General features: G+C 34.3%; 1 protein-coding gene across 1 annotated transcript in view; it reads right to left on the bottom strand.

Annotated features, from left to right (window-relative positions):
* The window catches only part of LOC111508698 (uncharacterized), a 29665-nt gene extending 12052 nt beyond the window's left edge, over positions 1–17613 (bottom strand). The window contains exons 1-2 of the mRNA XM_023164284.2: positions 17469–17613; positions 6437–6624 (exon numbers count right to left, since the gene is read on the bottom strand). Of these exons, the coding sequence (XP_023020052.2) occupies positions 6437–6624; positions 17469–17572 (292 nt within the window). The 5' untranslated portion in view covers positions 17573–17613. The remainder of the gene's footprint in view (positions 1–6436; positions 6625–17468) is intronic.
* Between the last annotated feature and the right edge of the window lie 10032 nt (positions 17614–27645).

Here is a 27645-nt window from a genome sequence, read left to right as displayed (position 1 = left end):
GCTCGATGGAGAGCAGCCGATTCCGGATTGGTTTGTCGAGGGGCGGACCGTTCTTATCCCCAAAAGCGGAGATTTGTCGATTCCTAAGAATTACAGACCGATAACATGCTTGAATTCGTGTTATAAGTTGTTTACAAGCATCTTATACACACGAATACTCACCGCAGTTGACCGAGTGTTCGAACGGATATATGAGCAGAGAGGGTCGAAGAGAGGAGTCGCTGGATGTAAAGAGAACCTGCTCATCGATAGATGTGTAACGCAGGACTCGATACAATATAAGCGTAACCTCTCTATGGCCTGGATCGATTACCGTAAGGCATTTGATACAATTTCGCATGAGCTCATCTTGCATTTGCTCAGATGCCTTGCGGTACCCGACAACATAGTGAGATGCATTGAACAACTGACACCACTTTGGCGAACTCGCTTCACCATAACATCTGGTCAAGCAAGAGTTCAAACAGGGTGGGTCACTTTCAAAAGGGGTGTATTTCAGGGTGATTCCCTCAGCCCCCTTCTATTCTGCATCTCACTATTGCCATTATCCGTTGCGCTCAGAAAGACTCGAGGATATAACTGTGGCACCCTCGGAAACCGGAGGCACAAGGTCACCCATCTGTTTTATATGGATGATCTTAAACTTTATGCCTCTGGAGAGAAGGATCTCTATCAGTCCTTGAGGGTGGTGGAAGAGTACACGCATGCTATCGGTATGAAATTCGGGATAGACAAATGTGCAATGGTTCATCTCAAAAGAGGACGATGCGGGGACTACGGAGAGGATGTGCAGCTCGTAGATGGAAGCATCCTACACCATCTGGATGCCGGAGAGACGTATACTTACCTCGGGGTGGAACAACGCCACTCACAAGAGGTAACTGCAGTGAAAAACTCTCTCCGCGGCAAGTATCAGCACAAACTTCGACAGATCTGGTCATCGGAACTGTCGGGGAAGAACAAAGTAGCTGCAACAAATATGCTTGCCGTTCCAATCTTACTCTACTCCTTTGGAGTAGTGAAGTGGACTCGGGAGGAGCTGTATCAACTCGACGTAAGGACCCGAAAAATGATGCAGCTCTATAGGAGTTTGCATCCCAAATCGTCCGTTCCACGGTTGTACTTCCCCCGACAACAGGGAGGTCGTGGACTTTTGAGTTTGGAGTGTCTACATGACAGAATGATACTGGATACAGCCTGTAAAGTCGTCAGGAGTTCGGATCCCCTTCTCTGCATGGTCCGTGACCATGAGAGAGCAGGAATTGGAGCATTTCTCCTTAGGGCAGCTGCTCGAGCAGCTGATGAACTCGGTATAGTTTTCGACTCTGAACGAGGTGACTACAACTCTGTCACCGAGTTGGAACCCGTTCAGCAAAAAGCTCAGATAAAAGCCGCAGAGATCACCTTACTTCTGCGGAGACACAGGGATAAGCCGATGCATGGGGTCTTCTTCAATAACATTGAAGACCTTGGCTTATCAAAGCGCCTGACGTTCGCTTTTCTCAGGTCGAGTGGGCTGAAGTCGGAAACTGAGGGGTTCATCATGGCTTGCCAGGATGGTGTCTTCAACACCTTAGTCTACCGCAGTCGCGTGATGGGTATAGAGGTTCCTGACACAAGGTGCAGGGCCTGCCGCGAGGCGCCCGAGACCCTAATGCACTTGCTATCAGCATGTCCAGCATATGCGGTCTCGGCCTATATCCATCGACATAACGCGGCCCTGAGAGTGCTATATTACCATCTACGGCACTCTTACGGTATTGACGAGACACCGGTGTTGCCCTACGCTCCGGGGGATATTGAATCCGTTGTGGGGAACGAGAAGTGCCGAATTTATTGGAACTATTCGTTCCCCACCCTCAGGCTCATACAAGCTAATAAGCCTGATGTAGTCCTTCTCGATCACCAGACCAAAACGATATTTGTCGTGGAGTTTTCAGCTCCTGGCGAGACGAATATCGTCAGAAAAGAGGAGGAAAAACGGATAAAATATCGAGATTTTCTCTTCGAACTCCGCAGACTCTATCCAGATCACTCTGTCAAGATGGTCGTTCTGATTATTGGAGTCCTTGGTGGAATGATGTCTTCTCTACTCTCGAATATCAAAATCATACCGGCTTGCCGCACTAAGGCAGAAATCTTAGCCGCACAAATGCAGAAGGCTGTCATTCTTGGCTCACTGCGTTTGCTCAGGGCACATGATTCTCGGACCCAATGATCACTTACCCCACGGTGTGGGGAGTGGTCATTGGTTGATTATGCTGGCGCGCCCTCCCGAATGTATCGGGGCTTCGGGGGATAGGGCCTGACCAGCGCACACTACGGTGAAAAAAAAAAAAAAAAAAAAAAAAAAAAAATAATAATAATAATAATATTTATTCACCATTTTTGATACACTTGGGTATATATGGTAAGTCAGTTGTTCTACAGGCTAGTAAAGATAAAAAGAGTTGGAGATTGAACACAGAATCACCTCTAAATATACACATATACACATATATACACACATATACAAGTAAGCATAGATGCCCTCAAATTAACTAAACATTTTACATCATTCACATAATTTAATCTAAATAACATTTCGTCCACTGTGAATTTGATTGCTTGTGAGATTGTCAATTAAAAAATCTTGGTAACTGTAATAGCCTCTTTCTAAAAGCATAGTTTTAACATAATCATGGAATACCTTGTCACTTGTGATTTTTTTAACTTCATTTGGCAGCTTATTGAAGCACGTAATGGCATTATACTGAGGGGATTTTTTATAGCTTGTCATGAGATGCTGTGGGATTTTTAGAAGATCACCGTTTCTTGTATTATGACTGTGATCTGAAGCAGTCTTATCATATAATTTATTGTTTTTCCTAACAAATGAAATACATTTAAAAATGAAGATGGAAGGGGCTGTCAATATTTTTTTGTCTATAAAGACTGGCCGGCAGCTATCCCGGAAATCCATATTGAAGATTAGCCTTATGATGCGTTTTTGTGCTATGAAGACTCTGGAAAAATCCCTTGCTCTGCCCCAAGCCATAATATTAAGACTTATATGAGGGTAGGCCATGGCATAATATATGCTGAGTAAGGCAGTTTTATCCAAACAGGATTTCAGCTGTTTTATGGCATAATATGCTCTATTTAACTTAGCACATATATAGTCCACCTGCCTTTCCCAATTTAGATTGGCGTCTAGGAACGTCCCTAAAAATTTCATTTCTTCAGAAGTTTTAATGTCATAACTAGAGTGTCGTCCAATTGGAATATTTCTTCTGAAGTGAAAGTTAACACTGATCGATTTAGAAGTATTTAGAATGAGCTTATTTCTTTGGCACCAGGTACTGAACTGATCAGTTGTTCAGATTTGCTGATGAGTTGCTCAGCACTATTGCCTGCTATGGTTATCGTTGTATCATCAGCAAACATTGTGACGTAGCCTCCCTTTATATGTTGAGGAAGATCATTTACATAGAGAAGAAACAGTAGAGGTCCTAGAACAGAGCCCTGTGGCACCCCGAGTTTTACCGTCTTTGACTCAGATGTAACTCCATTGCAGATTACAACCATTTCTCTGTTTGTCATATAGGATTGTATCCAATTTATTATATTTCGTGGAAACCCGAACAATGACAGTTTTTTTATGAGAAATTCCGCGCATACTGTATCAAACGCTTTTGATAGATCGAAAAATAGTGAGATCACATAATTTTTTTTATCAATCTCTGTGTAAATATAATTCAGAAGATGATAGGAAGCTGTTTCTATAGATTTATTTTTCCTGAAACCATGCTGAGACATACATAACAACCTATTTGATTCCAAATGATCCATAACCCTACGTGCTACAACTTTTTCAAATAATTTAGATATCGAGCATAACAAAGATATTTGCCTATAGTTGTCCCTTTCTGTGAGGTTTCCTTTTTTATATACAGGTTTAACGAGTGATTTTTTCAGAACTTCTGGAAAGTATCCTTGTATAAGTGATTGATTCATTAAGTATGTTAAAGGAACGACAATAGATGGTAATATTTTCTTAATTGTTATAATTGATAGTTCATCAAAGCCTGCCGTTTTTTTGTTTTTCATTTCTGATAGGACATTCGATATCTCATATTCCGTAACCGGATAAGATTGGAACGGTTCAATAATGGTAATATTTTCAGTAACAGTACAGGGTAGAGATAAGTTTTGCCCGAAGTGATTTGATATGAAATTTTCAGCTGCATTTGAGAAATATTCAGCAAATATTTCAGTTACTTCCTCTGAGTCAATTTTAGACCCATCATCATAGTTGAGAGTTATTGTTTTTTTCGAGTTGTTTGTGCTTCGTTCTAATTCTTTATTTATTATCTTCCAAGTCTCTCTAGTTTTGTTTTCTGACTGGTTTATTCTAGACTTAAAATAGTTATTTTTTGCCAACTTTACATTATGTTTGTGCTCTCGCAATCTTGATTTATAATGTTCAATCAAGTGAGGTTCAGATTTTTGGGAATTTGAGAGAAGCCAAAACACTTCCTTTAATTTTTTACTTTCATCAATGATTTCATGAGTTATCCAGCTTTTCTGGTAGGATTTCCCATAGCACCGCTTTTTTGGACATGATACATCGAAACACCAAATCAGTGTGTTATAGAAGTACTCAAAAGCTTCATTTATTTGTAAATAAAAAATTTGGCACCAATCTTCACGAGTTAACCGATGTTGTAGTTCGGTCATATTGTCATCGCATAAACTACGCCTCTCAATATATGATATTTTGTTTTTCTTATTGCATACAGTGTTTGTTTCTTTATATACCAGAATGTGTGCCAAATGATCGGCTATATTTGGTTGGACCAAATTTATTTCCCATTTTGGTTGAGGTAGGCTGGTCACCATGTAATCAATGCAGGATGAGGTAGTGTCCGCGTTTTTATTAGTGAAAATTCTAGTGGCACCTTGAGGATTATTGCTTATCTGGTATGAATTGAAAATGTCAGATAGTAGTTTTGTATTTAGATCCGATTTATGACAGTTTATATTAAAATCACCACACAGTATTATGAAGTCAGATCTTTTAGATGCAAGGTGGAGTGTCTGCGTTAGGCATTCCATGAAAGTGTTAATTTTACCACCAGGTGGTCTATACCCTGTTACAATAGCAATTTTTGTATCATTTATATGATAGCGAATAGCACAAATTTCAATTTCAGTTTCAATTGATATCTTTTTAATTGGCTCTATTTCTGAGAATGATTGCCCCTTTTTAACTAAAATGAGGGCACCACCCCGTTTTTTATTTTTTCTAGCATAGATAGATGCCATTTCATAGTTACCAAAGTATAAATTATTTATAGAATGGTCATCCTTAAGCCAATGCTCCGATAAGCAGAGGACGTCAATATTATTTGCCTTCACAAACAATTCAATTAAATTATAATTATTTAACAAACCCTGGACATTAACATGACAAATTTTTATGGAAATATCACAGTTTAACCTATTTTTCATCTGGAAAGATTTAGGGTTGAAATTCTCCTTTATGGATTTTACGGATTGTTGCAGAAGTGCCCGTGGAATAAAAAATCACTTGTCAAATTTATGTTGACTGCATCAGTTTTTCGATTATAGTTTCGCATTTCCTCAGCTAACGAAGTGAGAGAATCTTGGCCAGTGTTTTTCGACTGTCCAGAGAAAAACGATGTCTGGGATAATTTAGGGTAGATATGATCATTACTTACATATTCCGTATGTTAATTGCAACCAAATCAGACCGCAGTAGACTGCATTTTAATTAAGTGATTTCGAAATATTTTTTAAGAAATTTGAATATGGATAAAATGAAAGCATTATTTTTACACAAAATTGTGGTAAATTCGAATTCCAGCTTTGGTTGTTTGTCCAAGAATTTCTTTCCTTCTGCCACTGGTGAACTATGCATGAAAATGGAATATTTTTTCATTTTGTTGTTTATATGTTTGAATATGCTTTTTTGATTTGATGTCGATTGTTACGTAATAAATTTATCAGCTTTGAATTGTACAAAAAAAAACTATACCAAATGGTTACGTAAACAAGGTGAAGTAAAGGGTTACGCTCACAGCTGGCCTGAACAGGGAGAGAGGGGTGAGTTCCTGAAATACTGGGTGTCACTTTAACGGGTGCCAATGGATTCAAATATTTAACCCTGACTCATGCGATATGAAAGAAAACTGAAATGTATTCCTGGATGCCTACATTTTAGGAGTTTTTCTAAAATTTTACGGATAACGTAACATGATTCTCGAAGTATTCTATAAAATAGAACTAAAGTAATGCGTCTTATTTAAAATATTCAATATTATTATTATTATTCAACAACGTTACAAAAATAATTTTTGATACCTCCACTCTTTCACTACAAAGTACTGAAGGAATCCCGATGTGATACCTCCCGTATAATGTTTTAACATACCGGATGGATGACCGTAGTTCAAACTTCCTCCGGTTTGAAGCGGACCATTTCCATGAAAGTTCTTTGAAACATGAGCATGAGCATCCAAGATGTGCCCACCAGAATTTGCAAGATTTACTTTGTGATCCAAGTAGGGTACTCCATCTCTGATGCCATATTTCAAATTATTGGTAATTGAAACGTCGGCCCTGAAACATCTTTGTGGTAATATACACGTCCAGAAGGCTTTTCTTCAGTTCCGAAGAGTTAACATGTTGAGAGACAGTGAAACAACTTTCAGAAATTTTTGAAGACCAAGTAGGGTGACGTTACCGCAAGATGGTGTCATTTTTTTTTTTAATTTTCATCAAGTTATCAGATTTATATAAAAGTTTCACACCAATGAGCCGTTACACCACTATACAGGTATCTTAGGTAAGATGGATAGAAAACCTGTTGTTTTCACTAATTCGCTTTTCTTGTGTCACAAACTTTTTACACGAGAAATGAGGCTGTGCCAACTTCATGCACATGGTTATAGATGGTACCAGAATCGAATTATGTTAATATTCGTTTTGAGGGCACCCGGCGATTTTGAAAATTTTTTTGAGTGTACGTATATATTGATGTGTAGATTAGGAATCCGAAAGAAAAAAGCGGCGCACTTCCTTATTTAAAAGTTACAACCCTTCAAAGTTCAGAAAAGGGCAACTTTTCAGCGTTTTCACAAGATAAAGTATTCAAAAACACAAGCATTTATTCACTAGGTCTCCTTTACACCTTATTCCTCCTTAATTGGCACTTTTCAATTCAACAATCAACATTTTTCTTATGAAAAATTTAATTTAGAAACGAATGCTTCTTCTGGTGACATTCTTCTATTTTGAGGTTAGTTACTAGTGACATTTCAGAAAAAAGCGGTTGGTATTTGCCGCCGCCTACTATTTCAAATTCGTAATACACCACCAAAAACCAATTTACGATCTAAGAATGAAGGCAAAAAATATATGAATAACTTTAGGAATATTGACAGCATCAATCGTACCAACTGTGCCATTAACCTTAAAAACGTAAAATACAGAAATCTATAACCAGAAAGCAGTTCTGTACATGTTTTAAAATTTTCATTGGAAAAATGTTGATTGTTGGAGTGAAAAGTGTCAAGGAAGGAGAAATAAGGTGTAAAGGTGACCTAGTGAATAAATGCTTGTGTTTTTAAATAGTTTATCTTGTGAAAAAGAAAGCTGAAAAGTTGCCCTTTTCTGAACTTTGAAGGGCCGTAACTTTGTAAATAAGGGAGAGCGTCCCTTTTTTCTTTCGGATTCGTAATCCATCAAAATACGTAAGTACATTCAAAAATTTTTTCAAAAACGAATATTTGCCCTTTGTCTGAATTTCAATTAGAAAATTCTGAATATTCTAAAAAAAAAATTAAAAGTATTATGAGACATTGATCAATGAAGTTTTCTAATGAGGTTCAATGATGATTTTGCAATTAAAAATTTTGACAAAAATAATCAAGGATAATTTATAGCGAACATAATGAATGAGAAAACTGCAATTATATGCAATTGGATTGTTTGGAAACCTGTTCAGAAGTTTGGCAACCTTTCTATTCGATTTGTTTTCCCCGTCTTGCTTCCATAGTTGAAGAATTATGTTTGTTTATACAGACGAGAACACTGAAGGAGTATAAAAAGAAAGGGGGTATTATATTTTAATGATATCAACAAAGGCAATATTGGAATTAAGTTGCTTTCTCTTCTTCCTAACATACATACATTGTGGATGGAATGCATTTTCAAATCGCAAATCCACTTTTTCATTAATTTTTTAATAGCCTTTTCATCAAGCAAAGTTATTTCGGTAATTAGGATCAATTTGAAAATTAATTGATTATTGTCTATAAAAAGATAAATGTCACTAATAGGAAAGTGTCACTAATATGATAGGAGAGCTTCTATTAAAGATATTAAGGATTAGCCTTGTACGGTGAATAATCTTATTAAACTTGACACAAATAGAAGAGGAAATGTTTTGAATAATTATAAAATTATACGGCTTGAATATTTTTTCGCACTTTTACTTTAGTTCGCTGAACAGTAAGAATTGGAAACAATTTGAACAAAACAAAATTTTTGAAGATGTGTTTTCCATTTCTCGTTTAGTCTAGTGACTCATATTGTTACGTCAACTAGCCCATTAAGTAGCTTCCCGTTTTTACCGAAAGGTATAAAGGCTGTTAGTTGAGGTATGAGGGTGGAAGAAAGTTCAGAATATTCGAAAGTATTCAAAAACATTCCACAACATTACAAAACATCTCGCAATATTCTAAAATGATCTGAATTGTTCGTAGATAGTCTGAAACGTTTGGAAAAATCCCGGAACATTCCACATCATTGTGAAAAAGTCAAGGGAGTTATATGGAGTAGTAGCTCTTTGTCTTCAATTCATCAAGAACATTCTCGTTTTAATATTAAAGACATGCTTTATACATGCTGGAAGTTTCAACCCTCTTTTAGAATAGTACAGAATATTCGAGAGTGTTCGAGAGCATTCCACAATATTTCACAATGCCCACGGAACATTCTCAAATGTGATGGAATGTTTGGTTATATTCTGGAATGTTCTGAAACATTCCGGAATATCCCAGAACATTGTGGAACGATTAAGAGAGTTATAGTCCTCTATCCCCTATCCATGAAAAACGTTACTGTTTTCACCTGAAAAGCGATCTTTCAAATATATGAGGGTTATAATTTCCGCCTTCAAGAAAATTATGGAACAGTCTAGAACAATCGAGGGTATTCGAGAGTATTCAACAACGTTCCACAACATCGAATGCTCACAACAGTAAGCTATCCTTAAAATATAGACTTATGCTATCGTGAACTATTTTGTAGACCTATAAAAGAAGAACAAAATGAAGTGAATGTATACATTGCGTACAAAATAAATGTTTTTGAAGAAACACTTTTCTTTTTGGAAAAATTATGGAACGTTGCCGAAAAGTATTATTAGGAACTATTCGAAAACTGAAGCAATCATTTCAATATCATGGATATTGAAGAATGATTGATGAATTCTTCCAGTATTTTAAAATAAATATAATCGTCAAAATGATTCACTTAATTTTGGGATATAAAATGAACTTTACCATTCAAATGATGAGTATTATCAAATATTAAATTCAAAACAATTGATACCCCTTTGATTTGTATCGTGTGATTTTTATTTTGGTTCGAAAATTAGTCTACGGGGACATTTGGACTTTAATTGAAATAATTTTCATTAGTAGATGGCATATATGTATATATATATAATAATAATATTTATTTACATTATATTAAAATAAAACGTACAATAAAAGAAGGCATTCAATGGTAAATAAATACATACTACCCCACAAAGCAAGCCTTGGTAGTGGGAGTAAAACTTTACAAAAGTAATAGCTTATACATTCAATTGGCCTAAGGGGATCTGGTCAAAGTAGACAAAATACCAAAAGGCGGACCTTGACTACAGTGAAATTGTCTACGTAGATCCAGAATCTCGAAATCATATCGGGAAAATTAAAAGAAAATATGAAATTGAAATATGAATTATAAAGTGTTCAAAATATAAAAATATTGTTGTAAAAATAAAATTCGAAATACTGTTGTGAATATAAAATTTTAAAAATAGTGCTGTAAATATAAAATTAAGGATAATGTTGTATATATAAAATATCATGGAAAGAGTATCAGAAGAGTAATGAATAGTGCTGTTGATATAAAATTCAAATATGAAGTCTAAAGTATATAAAATATAGAAAAAATAGTATTTTATATATAAAATGTAAAAATGGTATTGCAAATATAAAATTAAAAGTAATGCATATATAAAATATCATGGAAGAAGTTTTGAATGAAGAAAGAATAATGTTGTATATATTAAATATAAATACTAAGGAAACAGTAACGAAAGAATACTTATAATTAAAGAATACTTATATTATAGAGCAATAATTTCTATGTGATTTTTTTTTCAATTTGATTTTTTTTTTAATAACGAATTGTAATATATGTTTTTTATATCAATATATTGATGGATGGGAAGGCGTGACTGGGCGCTTATCCATTCCTTAATTTTTGCTTTAAATAAATGATGGGAATCATATTCTTTCATTTCATGAGGGATCAATCTATATAATTTGGGTCCCAAGTAGACATAACTTCTTTATAGGGTGTTTTTTTCTGGTCTTGGTATAACAGAAGAATTGATTTTGTGACGTGTACTGTAGTTATGATTTATGGCTATCAGTGTATTTCTGTGAGTATGCTGTCGCATTACTGCTGATAGGAAATATAGTTGTCGAAGATCAAATAACTTCGTTTCGCGGTATAAGTCATTGTTGGGGTAAGTGTATGGTTTCTTAGATATTATTTTGATGATCCACTTTTGTATTTTTTCCAGTTGTTTGGTATAATTATTTGTTGCCGCTCCCCAGGCTAATATTCCATAATTCAAGTGTGGTTCAACTAGTGTGGTTCAATATAATATCCAAAGCTGATCAGTTTTCAAAATATTCGATAGATATTTGAACTTTGACAATGTACTTCCTAGTTTTTTCAAGACGAAGGCGATATGGAGGTCCAATTTCAAATTACAGTCTATGAATACTCCCAAATATTTAATATGTTGGGCCATTGATATTGTTTGGTTGCCATCTATTTGAAGGGTGTCATATTCTGGTAAGTTCTCGTATGAGGTGAAAGGCATGAAATGTGTTTCCTCGATGTTCATTGTTAAAAGCCGATTTTTAAACCACTCTTGGATTATTTTTAAGTCTCTTTCAGCTTTTTTTTGAAGATTACCAATCCTCGTCTACATATATAATTGCTGTGTCGTCAGCGTAACTTACCACATCTCCTTCTAAATTAAGTTTCAGCAAATCGTTGAGATAAACATTGAAAAGTATATGCCCCAGGACTGTGCCCTGTGGAACAACATATTTTATTACTGTTTCTTCACTGAGGCCATCATTTACCTTAACTCTTTGAATTCTTTCTTGTAGATAGTTTTTTATCAGATCGTATGTTTTTCCTCTTATGCCAATACTTTCCAATATCTTTAGCAATGTATGATGGTCGACAGTGTCGAACGCTTTAGCGAGATCTATGAATATGACCAATGTTGGTTTGGCTTTGTCAACATATTTGAATATTCTGGAAGTGACGTATACTATGGCGTCTTGCCTGGATCTATTTTCTCTAAAGCCAAATTGTTTTTCCGATAATAATCCATATTTCTTTTAAATAGTTTGTAAGACGCGTTTTCAGTAACATTTCGAAATTTTTTGCAAAATTAGAGATCAAGGAAATTGGACGGTAATTTGAAATATTTTCTGTGTTTCCATTTTTGTGCAGTGGTTTGATTACAGAAATCTTGAGAGCGGATGGAAATATGCCAGTTTGTATAGACCAATTTATGATATAAACCAAGGGTTTGATGATGTATTCGGCAATTAGTTTTATAATCTCGGCAGTCACGTTGTCAAGACCTGGTGCTTTCGTTTTTTTCAATTCATCAATGTATCCATATATTTCATCATAATTTGTCTCCCTTAGAAAAAATGAATTCATCGATTGATTTAGAGCCTGTGGATGTATATTATTATGTTGTTTTATTGCTTCTGCCATTTTTTTTCCTATACTTTAAAAGAAATTATTAAATTCATTAGCCATCTGTTTGTTATCGGTGAGAATGTCACCGTTTTCATCAATTATTTTATTTATAGCTCCATTTTCTGTGTTTTCATTGTTATTTCATTCACACACTTCCATAGACTTAACGAGCTATCTTAATTTTTTGAAATTTCGTTTTGATAGTATTTTTTTTGCTTCTTTCATTATATCATTCAATTTGTTTCTGTATTTTTTATAAATTTGTATATTTTCAGCAGTTGGGAATTTTATTTTTATTGCATATAGTTCATACTTCTGGTTAACTAATTTCAAGATGTCATCTGCCATCAATTTATTTTCCTAAATTGAGAATTTTTTATTTTGATATTCGTTGTACTTTTTTTTATATGTTTTTTTATTGTGTCTATAAATATGTTGGTGGCAGTATTATTGTCACTGCATAGATACACTTCTGAGAAATGTTCTTTTTTTTATGATATCAAATAATTTATTTTCATTAATGTATTCTAGTATTTTTCAATTAATATCTTTATTTTTTATTTCAGATGATTTGAATCTAACAACTTGTGCAAAGTGGTCCGTTATACTGGTTTGTAGAACGATTGGTAATATATCAATGAAATTTCTGACATACTCAATGAACATATGATCTATGCAGGTCTTTGAATTTCCTTGTATTCTTGTGGCTACATTTATTACGGAAGCATAATCGTACTCACTCAAAATATTGAGATAATCATTCTTATCATCTTCATTATCATCACCCAAGATATTTAGATTCATGTCCTCAGTTACGATTTGTGTATCAGCTTTGGAACAATTTTTGAGGTACTCTCCCAGTTTTTCAATGAAAGATTGTATATTTGTTGAAGGTGGTCTGTATAGAGCTAGAATTGATAATTGTTTGTTGTTTAATTTCGATATTATTTCAATTCCCGTTATTCTTCTTCAATTTGCCATGTTTCTGAGAGAATAATAAAATCAAAATCCTGATCACACTGATATAAAAGCAACTTCAATTCATCTAAATTTTTGTTCAAGCTTCGAATGTTATATGAAATAATTTGAAATTTTGGAGTTTCACATTTGAAGAGTTTGTTTATTTGATGTATATTTTCAGCTGTAACGGTATCAATTTTATTAATTTGAAAGTCTCTGAGATATTTGTCCATGACTGTACTTATATTTATCTTAATTTAAACATAGCAGGAGAAAAGAAAAGAGTGTCCTAGAGGCGACTCAAATTTTTTATTGAACCATTTCAAAGAACTTGTTTTCATGAAACTGCGTTGAAACAATAGACAGGCGACCAACGTTATCACCAAAAATGAAAGAACTTTTCGACGCATCAAACAGATTTTCAACCTTCGTTGTCGAAAGTGTATTAGAGCAGGCGATAGACATTTTGAATACTTTTGTTTGAAAATGTTTGACAATGTTTAATGGTTAATTTTAATAGTTCAGATTTTCATCGTCTAGTATGATTCGAAATCTATGAAAGAATAAATGAAATCAGAATGAGTAGCTAAAATATCAATTATAATAAGTAATTAAATGTGAAATGAAAATACAACGAAACGAAGAAAATAATCAAGATGAAATATGAAAATCAACACATGGTGAGAAAGAAATGAAAGAATAAAGATAACAATAAGCAAAAAAATCAAAAAATTTCAAAACAAGTTCATTCACGACGTTTCGATTGCTAGTATTCACAATCGTCTTCGGGTAATGACTGGACTATTCTTCCGAAATATTCCTATTTACAGGTCATTCGAGTGCATTCACCTATCCCCTCTTTCCTCTCTCTCTCTCTCTCTGCTTCACTGGTTTAGTGTGAGTTGACCGTTTTTCTGTTTATTAGTTTTTTAAATATGGATTTTCAGCAAGTATCGGCCAGTTATATTCAAGTTTTTCTGTTTGATTACAGGTTTCCATATAATGCGTATATCTGTGTCTCTACGCTAGCTTGGTTGAATGTGTTGATGAACAACATATATGCAGCTTATTTGAACACTATCTTAAACCATCGTTTCTCCTTGTGGATGATCTCAGCTTGGGACCACTTGATGTTATGTTGATGAATCCAAACATGCTCTGCTATTCCCGATTTGCTAGTTTCTCCTTGCTGTGTGTTTCTATTGTGCTGAGCAATACGGACTTTCGATGGCCTCTTAGTAAATGCAATTCTTGGAATCGCAGTCCGCGTTTAGTGGCTTGGTTTTCGAGAGGCTGCTACGGATGATGTTTCCGGATTCGAAGCAGGGCCTGATGTACTTGGACCCAATTCTTCTTATACTTTCCGACAATCCTCTGACATAAGAAAGGGTGAGCACTGTTTGTGACGGCCTCTCTTCTTCACGAAACTGTTGCTGCTTTCTAGCAAAAGTCTGTTTTACCATCGCTTTGGAGTAACCATTTCGTTGAAGATTTTTTCTGATGATGCCTATTTCCTTCTCGAGACAGAGCCTGAAAGCACTATCCACTAGATTCTTGATGATTTCTCTTTTGGTAGATTGATGGTGCTTGAATTCGTGTCTGCGTGACTAGGTTTTTCCACGTAGTTGGAGACATTTGTATACCCTTTTACCAAATTTTGAATAATAATTGTGATGTAGGCAGCAATAAGCTTTTTGGAAATGTTATCTTCTTATGGTAGGGTAAACCGCTTTGTAACGTAACGCATCAGTATGTGTGGTTTCCTTTTCTCCTCACTCACAATCGCGACTAAGAAGTATCTCGCGTGGGCACGAAACTTCGGTCGGTCAGCCGTGCTGGAGTAGTGTTGTGAGCACTATGTCACGTCATCGTTGCACGTCGAACTATGGAGCCAAGTCTACTGATGAGAACGGACTTATTATTACCTAGATATGGTGTCCATTCAGTAAATGATGAAAGAAGTGATTTTGTCAATTTTTTTACCCCTTATTACGAGATAAGAAGAAATCTGGAACCTGTTATTTTTGGAAATAGTGTAATTACGCCTGAAATAGCTATTAATGATAAGTGTGTTAAAAGTAAGGTTCTATTTTGTTACTTTCAACTTACTTACTCTCAACACAAATATCATACAAATTTTTTCGTACAACTGTCCTGTTTGAAATAGATACATTTCCGCCAGATGAAAAATATATGATGATAAAAGTTGCTACTATTTTCGGAATATATGAAGCCTGTCGGCGTTGAAGGGCTGTGCCATTTATTAATATAAGACATTAAATTAATAGATACATTATTGACTGTTAAGTTAAGTTCCAAATACAAAAACGAAAATATATCGTACTGTTTTGCATTGTTGGAAAAAACATTGACTATTTTAAAAAATACGTTGCATAATTCCCTTCTCTTATCAATCATCAACGTTTTATTCTGAAATACTCAAATTATAAATGTAGTGCCAACCCAGTTGGTGTATAAACGTTTGGGAAAATCCCCTCTACCATTGGTGAGTTTCTGAACCTCCCGGAACCAAAGGAATATACAGGTCACTGTTTCAGAAGATCTTTTGCCTCTTTGCTAGCAGAATTAGGAGCAAATATAACGGATAGGTACTAAGAACATTGAGTATGGAAGTCTATAACAGTAGCTGAGGGTTACATCGATACATCTATTTCTCATGAAAAGGCTATTGCTGAAAGAATAATCTAAACAACTAGCTCTAGAGTTACAGCATCGTTCTCTCCACTTCAAGAATTGAAAGGTAATGCCCATGAAATTGTTAACTCAGATAGTTCAGATATATTACAAGGCTCTTCAACATCGCAATGTATTGAAATCAGCAGTTGTTCTGATTGTACTTTTCATATTGATGTTCATAAATAATAATAATAATGTAATTAATGTATATAATACATTTGTAATAGAATTTAATTGTATCTATGTTTTGTTTATTGCTATTTGGTCGAAAAAAATCGTCTCAAAAATACTTTGCTTAATATATTGTTAACACGCTACTTTGTAAAAACCATCTTTTAATACTCTTGACAATCATTAAAAATGTCACTTTAAATGACAGTATTATAGTATTATACTGTATAATTAGGTAACTTTCAGTGATATCTGTTAATTTGTTATATTATGAATTTGTAAAAGAATGCATGACAGTTGTGCATGGAATAAGTTGGTGAATGAAAGTAAACTCTCTCTCTCTCTCTCTCTCTCTCTCTCACTCTCTCTCTCTCGCTCTATATATATAGATTACATTGTGTTTATGATTATTATAAAAATCTAACCAATAAACACTTAATATTCCTTTATTATGTGAAACATAGCTCAAAAATGTTGATACTAATTTTGTGTATGTACTTCATTGGTAACATTATTTAACCCTACAAAAGTAATAATGGGCTTGTGGCAGCTATAACATATGTACATACACAAAATAATCAATAAAAGATTTTAATAATAAATAACATTTCCTAACATTGTCATATTAATATACATAAAATTTCAAGTTATAACCTGAGATTTTCTCAAGTTGAACAATGTCAATATTAAATAGTTTAACTTGGATTAGTTTAAGTTATCACTTCTGTCGGACATCCCGAGATGAACACGTTTTTGTATCATTTTTTGCCTTCTTCATTGGGAAAATTACTTACTGTGGTTCAAAAGCCATTGGCCTAATAAAAATGGTAATCACTGAAGAATATTTGACTCACCCTCGTAGTATTATACTGTATAATATTCTATATTAATAGGTAACTTTCAGTGATATCTGTTAATTTGTTATATTATGAATTTGTAAAAGAATGCATGAAGCGATTTTGATTGGAAACTCAACAACGTCAATAACTTCAGAACCATCAACAATCGGATATTAATAAATATGGTTTTTTGGATGTCCGCTGTTAGGACTTCCTGTATAATTTCAATAATAAATGGAGATGATAACAATAAAACAATCAACAAAGGTTGATTGGGTAACAGGATCAATTTTTTCTTATAAAAAACAATTGTTTTCTTGTTTGGAATTTAATTAAAATCTTCTTCAGAGTTTGAAAAGAAGTTTCTTCGTGTTAATATTACTATTTTAAAATCCATTAGACATACATATAAAATACATAAAAAAATACATTGGAACAAACCAATTTTCGAAACAAACTTGTTTCATGTTGTTCTGTGTTGATGTTGTCTCGAATATTTGGTTGTTGCAATGTTTTTTTCAGTGTATCTAATATGTCTAATGGGTTTTAAAATAGTAATATTAAAACTTAGAAACTGCATCTCGAGCCCTGAAGAAGAATTTCATCAAATTCGAAACGTTGGAAAGAAAACAATTGTTCAAAAAATTGGTCCCGTTACCTAACCAACCTTTCTTCAGAAAAATCTTTGGATCACTAAACTAGTTGACAGGTTATTATTACCTTTTGTATCGTTTAGGAAGTGGTGGCTGATGTTGCCACTTGTCAATATATGGGTAAGCACTAGACACCGCTGATAAGGCACTGATTAAGATGAAAAACTTCATGATGTTTATGTTTTGAACTCAACACTAATCGAAACAGTCAACCACATTTTATAGAATATATTTGGGAACTACTGAAAAATTTGTCATATCGAAAATTGGGGGAATTACCTTTTTGAGTTGACATTCCAAGAATTGCTCTATAACACCGGGGGAAAAAGGTTATCACAATTTCACTTCAAACGAGTCATTGTTCATTTTACAGAGTTCTTAAAATTATTGTATCATGAATAAATAACAGTATAGAGAAGCTGATTTTTTTTTTACAAAAATGACATATTGTACAGAATCTATAGGTGTTGGGAATATCATTCAGGATTTAAGGATTCTATTTTGCATATACAGGGTGTTTTAAATTCGATCCTCACCATTGGGATCTCGGAAACTATGAGAGATACGAAGATGGTTAAAGCGAGGTAAAGTTGCGCATTTACCTGACTAGCAATATGCCGTTGAGAAAGTTCTGAAATTCAGAGTATATCCGAAAAAAACAGAAATTTCGGAAAATATTTTTTGAAATTTTTTTCTGGCTTCATTTTTCGAAGAATTCGAAAATAAATTGCACCTCTACATTGCCACTACATAAAGGTGTTTTCAGTTTTGCTATCCGACGTTTCGTCTTCCGGTCACCATCATCAACTTTATTTTTTCTTATAGGCGCTACATTGAATTCTTTCTGTTTTGAATAGAACCATATTTTACCTATTCAATGATGTATCATAAGCTATCATTATTTTTCGAAAAATTGAAGATATTGATAAAAATTAATTCTCATCATAATAGGCTTTGACTTGCAATTTGTTACACTAGATGACGTTTTGTTATTGTACAAGTCATTGAATTTTTGGCGAAAAATGGCTTTCACGAATGAAGAAAAAAGAGATATGGTACAAACGTATTACAAATACGATAGAAACAGTGTTAGGGCATTGGAAATGTATTTAAACTCGTATCCCGAAAGACGACAACCACATCGAAATATGTTCAAATTATTGGATCAAATCTCACCGAGTTTGATTCATTTGAAAAGCCGAGAAAAAAATACGGAGACAGAATGGAACAGGAAACTAAAGAAAATTTGATAAATGAGGTACGTATGAGGTAAGTTAGACATTGTGTCTTTTTCAATAAAAATTAATAATTTGCAGATAAACATGAACTCGGGAAAATCTACATGTCAAATTTCTTTCGAAATGCATATTTGTCATACAAGTGCTTGGAGACATCTTTAAAAAAAGCGGTTTAAAATGTTACAAAATACACATATCTCAAAAATTGCATCTAGGTGACCCCGAAAGGCGATTAGAATTTTGTAATAGGCTAATAAGAAGACCTGATTTTCCAGTTTTCCTTGAAAATGTAATTTGGACAGATGAAAGCACTTTTACGAATTGTGGGATATTCATCCGAAATAACGAACACATTTGGAACACAAACAACCCCAGGCAGTTCCGAGAAATTCGACCTGGATTGCGATTTAGTATTAACGCGTGGGCAGGAATTTACAAAGATAGAATTTTGGGTCCTTATTTATTTGACGAAATTTTGAATGGAGAAACCTATCACCAGTTTTTAATGTCGATTTTCGAAGACTATTTGGATGATTTACTTTTGGCTAATTATAACAACATCTGGTTTCAACATGATGGTGCTCCACCGCACACTACCAGACGAGTATCTAATTCCCTGACTGAAAGGTTTGGTGATAAATAGATAGGAAAAAATGGGCTGGTGAGGTGGCCAGCAAGGTCTCCGAACTTGAGTGTTATGGATACATTCTTATAGGGTACATTGAAGAATAGAGTTTACGGAGTATCAAAATATTGATGACCTTCAAGGAGGAGGGAAATTAATCGTGCAGTGAATAATATTCGAAGAAGGGCACAGTTAGTTTTGTTATCATGAACAAGGCCAGCATTTTGAGCATTTGCTGTGATTTACTTTTGTCTTCACATTTTGGTTAATTATTGTTATTTGTTCAAAGTTCTATTTTCATTGAAAATAACATAATGTCTAATTTATCTTATACACACTTCATTTATTAAATTTTATTATTGATATTGTCTCCGTATTCTTTCATTGGCTTTTCAATTTAACCAAAACTCGGTAAGATTTTGATCCAATAACTTGAACATAGTTCGATGTGGTTGTCGTCTTTCGAGATACAAATTTAAATACATTTCCGATGTCCTAACACTATTTCTATCGTATTTGTAATAAATTTGTATCATATCTCTTTTTTTTTAATTTGTGAAAGCCATTTTTCGCCAAAAATTCAATGACTTGTACAATAACAAAAGTCATTGAGTGTAACGAATTGAAAGTAAAATTTGGAAACATCAAAGCCAAAGCCTATTATGATGAGAATTAATTTTTTTCAATATCACCAATTATTCGAAAAAACATGATAACTTATGACACATCATTGAAAAGGTAAAATCTGATTCTATTCAAAACAGAAAGAATCCAATGTTGCGCCAATAAGAAAAAATAAAGTTGATGATGGTGGCCGGAAAACGAAACGTCGGATAACAAAACTGAAAACACCATTATGTAGTGGCAATGTGGAAGTGCAATGTATTTTCGAATCCTTCGAAAAATAAAGCCAGAAAAAAATAAAAACCGAAATTTCTGTTTTTTTTTTGGATATCTCCGGATATACTCGGAATTTCAGAACTTTCTCAACGGAATATTGTTAGTCAGCTGAATGCGCAACTTTGCCCCAATTTAACTATCTTCGTATCTCTCATATTTTCCAAGATCTCAATGGTGAGGACCGAATTTGAAACACCCTGCATAAGAAGAGTTCATCACTAACCTTATGGGTTACACATAAGGTTTCCAAATCGATACCAATTTTTAAAAATAAGGAATCAAAAGATGATGTTACAAAATACCGTAATGTTTGCTTGCAGAGTCAAATAGCAAAAATAATTGACAAGGCATATAATATTCGTATCACCACCACATATTATTTAATTGTCAAAACGGTTTCAGACAAAACAAATCAGCATCAACCGCATTGGACGATTTTTGTACAGACTGTCTTAACGACAAACACAATCCCATTGCACTTTTCTTTGACCTGAGTAGATCATTCGATACAGTTGACCATATTCTTTTATTGGGCAAGCTGTATCGGATTCGTGTATCTACGGATGGGTTGCATCTTATTTCAGAGGAAAGCAACAATTCGTAGTATTAGGTGAAAATAGACCAGTAGAAAAAATTTTAAATACTGGTGTCCCTCAAGGCTCAATCTTGGGACCTGTTCTCTTTATAATATTTATCAATGATATGGTGTACTCATGTCCCAGTGCTTGAAAAATTGTAATGTATGCTGATAACACTAATATTCTCATATTAGATGATAAAAAATAAAAAACGCTGTTACCAGAGCAAGCATTTGTGGTGAAGATTTTCATAAATGGTGCTCGTTCAATGGACTATTAGTTAACCTATCAACAATATTATTTTTAGTATTCTTTTTTTTAAGGACAAAACACAATCACTACAGGAAACTCCTTAAGGCTCTCTCGGATCGGTGCCTGTGCGAAAGTAGCGATTCACATTGGATTTGAGTCGCTTGAGATCAAATCCATTTGGAAAAACGATCTCAGGAAGTTTATTCACATAAACGCAATTTTCCAGATGAAAGAGTTCTTATACAGTGAAGTTCGAGGTGTACTGAGTTGAATCTTAAAACCATGAAAAGCCACAGTCTGTCGCGTATTTCTGATATGTACCGCTCTTGGTGGAATCAAATGTGCCAAGTCACTTGAACACCTTCCGTGAAAGTATCTATAGAAGACAGACAAATCTCTAACTTTTCTTCGATGTTCTAGGCTATCAAGGCAGCACGTAATGTTCGCATCTCCAATCAGGCGGATGGCTCTTTTCAGGATGGAATCCAGCAATTTCAGGGTATGTTTGGGGGCAGAGCTCCATACATGAGAACGATACTCCAAAGGAGGTCTGATATGAGCTTTATAAAGCATCAAAAATATAAATCGTGATATGAATTTTCCAATACGAGTGAATCGGTAGAATAGGAAAATGTCAATACATTTCTGAGTGTCAAAATATATCAGAAAATGACATGAGAACCTCATATTAATGATCTAACTGATAAATAGAGTACAATTTGCTTCATTTTAAGAAAACTCATTGCATTGAGCTACGGATTGATTTTTATGGATAAATTCAGTACATATGAATAAAGTCTTCATCATACAAAATAATCAGATGTATGCCTGGTTGATCTTTTTCCCTATTTTGTCTTTTTACAAAAGAGAAAACATGGCAAAGTAGCTCCGGCAGCTGTACGGCGGCGACATATGGGAGTGGATTGATTACTGTGATTCTGTTAAATAAAATAAGAATACAATAAGGGCGCCACTGTCTTATTTGGAAAAAATCAGAAATCTAAGGTAGAGAGTAGATACAACAGTTGAAATAAAAGAAAGACATACCCAATTTCATATTATTTAATGAGATAAATATTAAGTCGTACGGTACTATTATGCAATTATAACAAAGCTTACGATCATATATATTGAACCTTCTCATCGAAAAAAAGATAGTGGTTTTATGTACCCCCTTAAAGGGGATACATAAAATTTGTATAACCATTTTTTTCACAAGCACTGAAAAATTTACAATATTGAAATTAACCTGACGTTTTGTACTACCAAAAAGACACTTAGCCAGTAATTTATTTGGTCTACCCCATGGTTGTAAGGGGTGGAAAACGCAATCCCTAAAACTTTTTGTCTTATTATTTGTTTACCATTTGAAAATTTATTTCCGATAGCCTGTTTCTTTCTAAACAAAAAATGTCTCTGGGGTTTTTTGCCCAAAATAAACCAGTTCATAGCAAAAACTTATTTTACGAACAACTACAGAGATACATCGTCATGAACGCGAATTGGATTTATTGTTATTTTGTAGTTAGTACCTGTATTAAACGATCAAAGGGTAATAAACAAAACTAATTTATTAATAACAAAACACACATGTATAAATCATAGTAAATGTTCAATATGTCTACCTTCAGACATTACGCATGTGTCTAGATGTCGGCGCATTGAGCCACGTATACGCTCAAATATTCCTGAAGTCTCTCTGATTACCCTGCACGCATCGATGATGGAGTTTCTTAAGTTCTCTACATCGCGAACAGGAGTACGATAAACCAAATGCTGTAAACGGACCCAAATAGATAAATCGAGAGGATTGAGATCCGGGGATCGAGCGGGCCAGTTCTGTGGTCCTCCTCGACCTATCCACTGATTTGCATATGTTTCAGTTAAATGTTGACGTGCTACTTGACTAAAATGGGCGGGAGCCCTATCATGCATAAAAAACATATCCCTTCTGACGCCCAAAGGAACTTCCACCAGCAGTACTGAATGCACTTCTCTTGAAAATTGAACGTATGCTTCACCATTTAATCGAGGAGGTAGAAAATGAGGCCCAATTGAATCATCCCCAATAACTCCGAGCCACACGTTAAGAGAAAACTGTTCTTGATGGTTAGTTTCGACAATAGCGTGAGGGTTTCATCAGCCCATATGTGGCAATTATGAAAATTATTAATCTTGCCCCAAGAAAAACTACATTCGTCTGTGAATTCTATCGTCTTCAGAAAGTCACAATTTCATTTCCAGGATCCAATGGCAAAATTCAAGACGGTTTGGAAAGTCTCGCGGTAACAGTGCCTGTACTCGTTGCAGATGATAAGGGAATAAGAGTTGTTCCTTTAAAATTCGAAATACCGTCATATGATCAACATTCAGCTGGAAAGCAATCTTTCTAGTACTGGTAGTAGGTTGTTCTTCAATCAAATTAAGTACTGCTTCCTCAAGTTGTGGTGTTCGTACTTCTCGATGGCGACCACAATCCTGCGTTATTTTTTCGAATGAACCATATTCTCGTAATCGTTGATGAAGTCGAGCAATTATTTTATGTGAAGGATGCTGCCGTTGAGGATACATTTCAGCATATCTTCTAGAAGCTTCTAACCCATTCCCCTGCGACAGACCGTAAACGTAATGCATATCAGCCATTTTCTCATTTGTGTATGCCATTTTGATAAGAAGTGAATTATTTAAGTAACAAATTAAGAACAGAACAACAACACACAATTGGTATTAATTCAATTTCGAAAATTCACGAACTGACAGAGCGTCATACCAATTTAATTGTCACTATCGCTAATAGCGACCTACTTGATAGATTAGTTTCGTATTTTTGCATTTATCAGTTGTTCATAAAATAATTTTTTGCTGCGAACTGGTTTATTTTGGGCAAAAAATCCAAGAGACATTTTTTGTATAGAATGAAACAGGCTATCGGAAATACATTTTTAAATGGTAAACAAATGATAAGACAAAAAGTTACATTGGAAATAAATTTAAGGGGTTGCGTTTTCCACCCCTTACAACCATGGGGTAAACCAAATAAATTTCTGGCTAAGTGTTTTTTTGGTAGTACAAAACGTCAGGTTAATTTAGTGCTTGTGAAAATAATTGTTATACAAATTTTATTTACCTCCTTTAAGGGGCTGTATCTTAACAAGGGATGCTCCAATTGAATAGAACTGGCCGATACTTGATGAAAATCCATATTTAAAAAACTAATAAATAGAGTTTATTCTAAACCGGCACATACAGATATTATCATTCATAATTCGTCCACCCACCCATATCAGCGTAAGGTAGCAGCTTTCAACAGTATGATCCACAGACTGATAAATGTACCTATGTCAGAAGCGAATTTCAATAAAGAACTGAATACAATAAAGCAAATAGCCGTCAACAATGATTATGATAGTGGCCTGATACATTCTTTATTATCAAAGAAGTTATACAGTCAAGCTTTGAAAGAAGTTTACCCAATTCGAAGAGAGGAGGATAAAAGTTATAGAACCTTAACCTACCTAGGCCAAACCACTACAAATATTTCAGATTTTCTGCACAGCAAAGGTGTAAATACTACTTTCAAAACCAACAATAACTTGGGCATGTATGTAACTATATGCATGATTCGCTTCTAATTAAAAGGGATTGGTACTCCCTATCTGAATTCACTTTGTCTGCTGCATGTCGTTCTCAGAAATAATTCTGTCAAATTTGTGGGATCTCCATAAAGTTCACACACTAGATACTATCGGAACTAAACGAAGTCTAACAGTTTATTAGAAGAAAAGAGAGATGGAATAAATGATACTTATTCCTCTACAAAAGTCTCCACACAGTAGAGATGAGTAATTGTGAATTAGGATGCAAGTTCCCTCAAATATTTTATACAGATAGGACAATTCGGAAAACGTTCATTGAAAATCATTTCGGTCTCGTGAAAGTTACGCGTCGCATCTTAAATAAAAATCGCTTTAATTTTTTCTTCCAATCGAGGAAAATTGACGACTATTTTAAAGATTGTTGACGTGGTACCTTTCTACTAGTAAAACCAAAAACTAAATGAGAATATTCTAACTGAATAATGATGTTCATTTTCGTACTGACAATTTTTGTCATTTTAATAAACCAAAAAATAACTTAACAAACCTTATCGGATTGAACGAATGGCCATATGGTAGATAAAAAGAAAAATTTCTAGAAATATCGATATTAATGTGTTTGTCTTCAGGAAATTATTAAATGTTCCTTCATTTTGTAGTAAGTGAAGATATTGACTTTATATTCTAGGGTAGTGAGGTATTTGTCAAGAACTTCAAAATGATGTGTCACAAGACCCCCGTTTCCGTTTAGTTTTTTTCGGGATGGCGCCCAGTCGCCATCTTGAAAATTTCATTTGTCAATTTTACTTCAAAATAAATAATTTATGCATTAATTTCATTATCCCAAATTTCAGTTTTTTAAGTTGACCCATTCAAAAAATAAAAGGGGGGGACATTAAAGAAATGTCGGAAAGGCGGTAAACTCAAAACTATCGATCTACCAAATCAATGATTCTGAAAAAAATTTGATGCTTATAATAAATAATTTCTCAAACTCCATCGATGCATCCTAAATACATTTTTAATGTTCGCACATAATTGTTTTAATCATTTTGATGTTCTTGTAAAGATATGAACAAACAAATACGTGATCCATAATGAATGATTTCGATTCAATTCATTTGAAAATCTTCTCATCTGCAGATAACCTTAAAAAACACCGCGTATAATTACAAAACTAGAAGTATTCCTTATTTAAATGTGTGCCAGTCATTGTTCGTGTGACCTTACAAAGTATTTACCATTCTTTGGTTATTTTATTACCGTTGAAACGTTTTTTTCCTAGATTAATCTCATTGCATTGTTTTCTGAATCACGTCTAACAGTGGCAGGATTTTTACAACTCCACTGACCATGAACGGATGACATCAATGAAAATTATGGATGATAGTTTTTCATGAACTTGGCTTTTTTTGAAGAATAAACGAATATTAAATTGATATGAAACTTTTACAACTGAATGATTGAAAAAATTGAATTCCTGTCGACGAATTGTTACTGCCACAAACTTTTCTCACGTGAAACTCTCGCTACGTCGAATTAAATCTCTTTAAAAGTTATGGAATGTTGGGTTGATTCCCTAATATGTGTTTTGCTGAAATGGATAATTAATAAACTTAACACATTACTCATAAGATTAATCGGAATTCTGAGAACGTACTGATAATGTCCGTTGGTGTATGATCACCTTCCTTGCCAAAAATAAGTCGCTTGGATATAACTTACCTCAATGCAAATGTGCACACAAAAAAAAATTATAGCCCTTGGAAAGTACAAAATGAAAACTGATTTTTTCTATTATTTCATGAACTGTTTAACATTTTGTGATGAAAATGGATCCATGGCATCCTTATCGTAGAAGAATATTTTTATATAAAACCACGAAATATGTTCTGTCCATAATAATTTTAGGGGAGTATTGAACCCCTAAAACCCCCCACACAATTTTATTTGTTTCAATTGAATTAGTATTGTGACGCCATTGGTGTAACACATTATTTTTAATTTTTTTTGTTGAATACCACTTTTTAGAAAAGCCAGTTTTTATTGAGATAAGGAACCTTTTTCATTATTCTTTAATAAATAGTCAGTTGGCTGTCCAACACTTGCTGTTCCTATGGATAAATAACAAATAGTGGGTTCAACAATTACATACTATCATTCATGACACCATTGGTTCATTACATCAAAAGTGCTACCTCGTAGCACTTTTTTGAAAAGCCAGTTTTTATCGAGATGTCGCAAAAATTTTGAGTAACAAAAATATTTCATAATAACTAAGAAAAAATGTTCGAATGTGTGGTATTTCCTAAAGTGAATGCCTTCATTTTCCTGATAATACACGGTACCTTTAAAAAATAAAACCGAATTTTTTGAAAGATAATAGGCTTCTGACGAAATATAATTGCACTTTCAATGATTTGATGACTCAGTTGTTGTTCGTCGAATATTCAACCAGAATACACGTCCTCTTTCATAAAACCCCAGAAGCTTAAGTCAATACGGTTAACATCTGAACTTCTGGCTGGCCAAGAATCTTATTTATTCAACCTGCAACTTCTCAAATGTCCCTCGAGTCTCTGGTTGAGACTGCGGACAGTCTGGCCGCAGTTTTGAGAAGTTTAAGGCCCGGTGTAGACAACCGATTTTTTAAGTTGCGACGCCGTTGCGGGGCCGCACTTGCGGTCTGAGGTACAAAGTATCAGATGGAAGGATGTTCACCACCTGCCGTCCTGTTGCGGCGCCGCAACAAGCTATGTTACGGACGTTTTTTCCTAGCACTTTCCTCTAGGCCGCAACGGGACCGCAAACGTATCCGAGGTCTCTCAGTACTATTTTCTATATTGACCGGTGCACACATCAGGTTGTTCACGTGAGTTCACACAATGGCTGATAGGGAAGTGGATATTGAGTTCTTCATTGAAGAAATTAAAAAATACCCAGAAATATGGAACGTGAGCCATGAAAATTACCATGATCTAACGAAAAAGAGAGCAGCATGGACAAATATATGTTGTTTGTTCAGTGAAAATTTAAAACAGAAGGATGACAAGGA

Source organism: Leptinotarsa decemlineata, unplaced genomic scaffold, assembly GCF_025532065.1.
Source record: "Leptinotarsa decemlineata unplaced genomic scaffold, Ldec_3_MD MMD2_P_RNA_scaffold_11, whole genome shotgun sequence".
NCBI classification, from domain to species: domain Eukaryota; kingdom Metazoa; phylum Arthropoda; class Insecta; order Coleoptera; family Chrysomelidae; genus Leptinotarsa; species Leptinotarsa decemlineata.
The sequence above is the reverse complement of the archived record's forward strand: the minus strand, read 5'-3'. Positions and strand labels throughout refer to the sequence as shown.